This window comes from Amaranthus tricolor, chromosome 12 (assembly GCF_026212465.1).
Source record: "Amaranthus tricolor cultivar Red isolate AtriRed21 chromosome 12, ASM2621246v1, whole genome shotgun sequence".
NCBI lineage: Eukaryota > Viridiplantae > Streptophyta > Magnoliopsida > Caryophyllales > Amaranthaceae > Amaranthus > Amaranthus tricolor.
In genome coordinates, this window is record NC_080058.1 from 17,835,866 (window position 1) to 17,840,630 (window position 4,765).

Sequence of the window (4,765 nt, forward strand, 5' to 3'; positions counted from 1 at the left end):
ATATACTTATACATATGACAATCACTCTAACAACAAAATGGTATTTTGGCAGTAGCTATTATTTATAAGGGGTAAGCAATTTAACACCAAAAATCCATACTTAATTAAGAAATTTGGGAGGTCCAAAACATCCAATATTAATTAGTGCAAAGCTGTCAAAGTTGAAAATTTAGAAATAAGTAGTAGTAGTAGTAATAGTAGTAGGTAGTGTTCGTCCAAAGGGAGATAAACCAAAATTTATTGCTAACCTAACTATTAAGTATAAACACCTTAATTTCCCCTTCAAACTCTCTTACTCAATCCCATTAAAATATTAAAATATATAAAACCTGTAATATACTTCACTTTTTGTATTCTGTTATCTCCTCAACTACATTCTTTAAATGCTCATCTCATTTTCCATTCTATCCTTGCAGTTAGTTGCCTCATCGATTTTCCAAACACCAATATAAAACTGACACACATTTACACACATATTTCTCAACAAACAGATTACTTATTTTCTTATTATCTTTCTTTCTTTATTATACTCTGTTTGTTTCACCACACAAACAAACAATCAGGGAGAGAGTTTTCTGGGCAATGCACAGTGCAAGAAACAGGGGAAAGCAGGGAAAAACAGAAGAAAACAGGGGAAAACAGAGGAATACACAGAAAATGGAAAAGTGTAATCATTTTTGTGAAGCAAATAAGGGTCAAATTGAGAAGAAATCCAATAAAAAGGAGTATAAGCTTGTGGGTTTTAATGAATTGCCTAGTTATATGAAGGATAATGAGTTTATCTTGAAGTATTATAGAGCAGAATGGCCTTTAAAACAAGCTTTTTTTAGCTTGTTTCAGTGGCATAATGAAACGCTCAATGTTTGGACGTAAGTTGTTTTTTCTTTTGAATTCGAGATGGTTTTTTTAGGGTTTATTTTGCTGATGTTGATGGTGATTTTTGGGTTTGATTGCAGGCATTTACTTGGGTTTCTTCTGTTCGTTGGATTAACTATTGTTAATGCTGCTCATTTGTCACAAGCTGTTGATCTTTTTGGGATTTTTAGGTATTTTATTCAAAATTAAAATTAATTTCCTTGCTCGTTTGCTTTAGGTATTTTCTTTTATTACATTTTCTGAATTAATTTGAAGTTCATCTCTTTAGTTTGTTTGATAACAAGTTCGTCTCTTTAGTCCGTGATATATTGGTTGTATCTACGAACAGCTACAATTGTTGTTTTGGTGGATTTTTTTAAGCTGAATGAATAAGCAGATTGTTAATAGAGACATTTTAAAACTTTGATAAGTTGGATGCATTGTATTAAAAAAAAGTGGGTTATAAACCAAATATCAAATTTTCAATAAATTCTAAACGTTATTTGCAAAACAAGTTTGTTTTTACTCTCTAATCCACAAACAAAGAACCAACCAAAAAGTCGGTCAAAGTATTATTTACCAAATAAGGCCATAGTGTATTTATAATCAGTAAATTACAAAGAAAAGAAATACGGTCCATGACGTCTATACAGAGTTGTATTGTTTTATAGCAAATTTCGCACGAGATCATCTCATTATGAAACGAATATTAATAGGCTGGGTCAAACTCAAAATTAATAAAAAATAAATTAATTTTGACTTTAAAAATATTAATTCAAACTTATTAAAGTGATTAATTTTAACTTAAAATAAAGTTTAAATGAATCAATTTTAAAAAAAAATTAATTTTGTCCTTAAACTGATCAATTACAACATTAAAGTAATTAATTTATACTTACAAGTTTATTACCTTAAATGGATCAATTTATTTTAAAGTATTCAATTTCAGCGTTAAAAACTTTAACTTAAAATAATCAATTATATATAATGTAATCAATTAAATGATCAATTATAACTTTGGAAAGAACTCATTTTTAATCTCAAAAGTATAAATTATTATCTTAAATTTACCAATATCTAATTGCGTATTTATAATGAAGCATATTGGGCTATTAACTCACGAGTAAGACGGTCTTTTGCAAGTTATTGTGTTCTATGAGTAAATGATTGCTTGATATTTTTTCAAAAGTTCAAATAAAGTAATAAAATAGAAGTTTAATTATTCAAGGAGATCATGATAAAATAAATTAAGCAGAACTGACACCAATTTCAATAAAATTTCACAATTAAATGAGAGTGGTAAGACTATTTTATTGGATTGACTAAATGTATATTTATTTATTATCGTAAAATAATAATTTAAAATCTTAAAGTAATCAATCATAAAAATAAGTTAATTATGTGAACTTGTCTCATGGTGAAATGGTCTAATAAAATACAAACCAAAAAAATTTAATTGTCAAAGTTATAAATTCTAAAATTAATGTTACACCCTTAACATGACAAGTATTGACAACTATATATCATGAATATCAAACTTAAGATTATAGAATAGTCAAGAAATTTAGTATGATGTATACAAAAAACGATAATTGCATGCATCAACCAGGCATTCATGATTTAGATATCACCATGAATTGATCGTCTAATTAACAAACACCAATAAGACATGCTAAATTTCCTTTATAAGACTAGTCAAAATAGATACATATTTCACTTGTCCGTTTCACCCATCACAAACCATGAATGAATTTTTTTTTTTTTTTTTTTTTTACTTTTTCACATTTTTCCTTTATTACACAATAAGACTTATTAATATAAGGGGGAACATATCTTTTGGATAGAAGGGTATTAACTAATGCTAAAAATAATGGTATCTTTGTTTATTTGAGTTACAATTTGACTTATTAGGGTGGTTGTTAAACCATATTTAACTATTGTTCTTCATAGTTTCTTGTTGTACTTTTGTCTCTGAGTAGGTATACCATCTTGCCATTGCTAGCTTGGCTTCTTCAAGTTTCCGCGTGTTAATTAGATGAACATATAATATATTCCTGTCGTTCTGTGTTAATTGTTGTTTAAGTCAACAACATTTCATTAGCCAATATCAATTAATTGGCTCTAATCTCCACGATATTCTCTGCGCAATATAAAAGCATTGGATCTAGGTGCCCTCATGTGAGGTAATAGGATGTAAACCAGCAACCTGTGGGTTTTGAGACAAGGGCTAAACCGGCTGTGCTATTCATTTTTTCTTTATTAATATGAGATTTTAATTGCACTTAATGTGTTCAAAGATATACAACAAAGGTCTATTAAATGCAGTTATAATTTCTAATACCTATTTAAAATATAATTAACTTTTCTTAACTATTCCTTTTGTATGGTTTAACAAAACATTCAATTGAAAACATTTTATACATATATATATATATATATATATATATGATGTTTTGAATTTTTTTTATCAACTGTGCTTCTACTGAGTTTAAATTTTAGATCCGCCTATATGCTGTCCTTTCTACAAGCATGAGTTTCTTGCAACAATCATGTAGGTTGAAATTGATTTTGCTCTTTATTTATGAAAATTTCAGGACTTATTCATCTGGTTTAGACAAAAACGCATCTCATGATTCTACTAATCTTCTCATGGTAAGCAACTTTGAGAATGCTCCATGTACCATTGTCCACGTATTAATACTTAATGACACGATCAACCTTCGACATTAACGTTCTAATACTTTGAAACATTTCAGGGAATGACGAAAATGATGGATTTGAACAGCTTAGCCCACCAAGGAGACATTGAATCAACAGCAAGATGGCCTTTCTATGTGTACTTATGTGGCTCAATGTACTGCCTTTTATCAAGCAGTATTTGCCATCTTTTCTGTTGCCACTCTCATAAAATGAACTTATGGCTCCTTCGAATGGACTACACCGGGATCACTGTCATGATCATTACCTCATTCTTTCCTGCAATGTACTACATTTTCTTATGCCAACCCATCTGGCAAATAGTCTACCTTTCAGGGATATCTATCTTCGGAGTCTTCACTATCGCAACAATGCTTTCTCCTACCCTCTCATCAGGAAAATGTCGAGCCTTTCGTGCTATACTCTTCGTGTCCATGGGTCTATTCGGGATTATCCCCGCAATTCATGCTTGTATTCTGAATTGGGATAACCCAAGAAGGAATTTGACCCTTGCTTATGAATCTGTTATGGCACTGTCATACCTTATTGGGACATGCTTCTATGTGACCCGGATTCCAGAAAGATGGCGGCCTGGTTGGTTCGATCTTGCAGGTCATAGTCATCAGATTTTCCATGTGTTTGTGCTGTTGGGTGCATTGGCTCACTATGGTGCTGCACTACTTTTCATGGAATACAGAGATATGGTAGGGTGTTGATAATGACCTAAAAATTGGATTTAAGATCACCTGCTAAATCAGATCAATTACATTACTGTTTTATAATGTTTAGACTGATTATACATTATTGGATAATTATAGGAATTGTAGATATAAGGAAAATTATTATTCATTTGTTAGCAAAAGCTATTCAGAAACTCTGAACAGTTGAGCAATACAATACATAAAGCATTCATATTTAATCTTGTGTTAAGCAAAACTATTGATTAATGTACTACATACTATATCTTAATCTTATACTATATATTGTGAAGAATGTATGAATTGTTTCATAATATCATGAATTTTCCACAATGCAGGAATCAGCTGTATTGGTTAAGTCTGTCATAATCCTTTGTTTTGACATCAGAATTCTATTGATGTCTAACGCCTAAATACCATAACATTCCAACATTTGCTTGTCGCATTATCATTAGGTAGATCCTACACTTAGGATATATCTGTTCGTGAATAGTGATAACAAAGACGTCATATAC

General features: G+C 30.2%; 1 protein-coding gene across 1 annotated transcript; it reads left to right on the forward strand.

Annotated features, from left to right (window-relative positions):
* The first annotated feature begins 327 nt into the window (after window positions 1-327).
* LOC130828214 (heptahelical transmembrane protein 1-like) lies at window positions 328-4,583 on the forward strand. Its single transcript, XM_057694070.1, has 4 exons — window positions 328-869; window positions 957-1,046; window positions 3,450-3,507; window positions 3,612-4,583. The coding sequence occupies exons 1-4, from the start codon at window positions 583-585 to the stop codon at window positions 4,266-4,268; spliced, it is 1,092 nt and encodes a 363-aa protein (XP_057550053.1). The 5' UTR covers window positions 328-582; the 3' UTR covers window positions 4,269-4,583.
* Window positions 4,584-4,765: the final 182 nt, after the last annotated feature.

Coding starts and splice junctions, on each gene's coding strand:
- LOC130828214 (XM_057694070.1), top strand. CDS start 583: ATGCACAGTGCAAGAAACAGGGGAAAGCAGGGAAAAACAGAAGAAAAC. Junction 870..956: donor GAAACGCTCAATGTTTGGAC/GTAAGTTGTTTT, acceptor GTTTGATTGCAG/GCATTTACTTGGGTTTCTTC. Junction 1,047..3,449: donor GATCTTTTTGGGATTTTTAG/GTATTTTATTCA, acceptor TGAAAATTTCAG/GACTTATTCATCTGGTTTAG.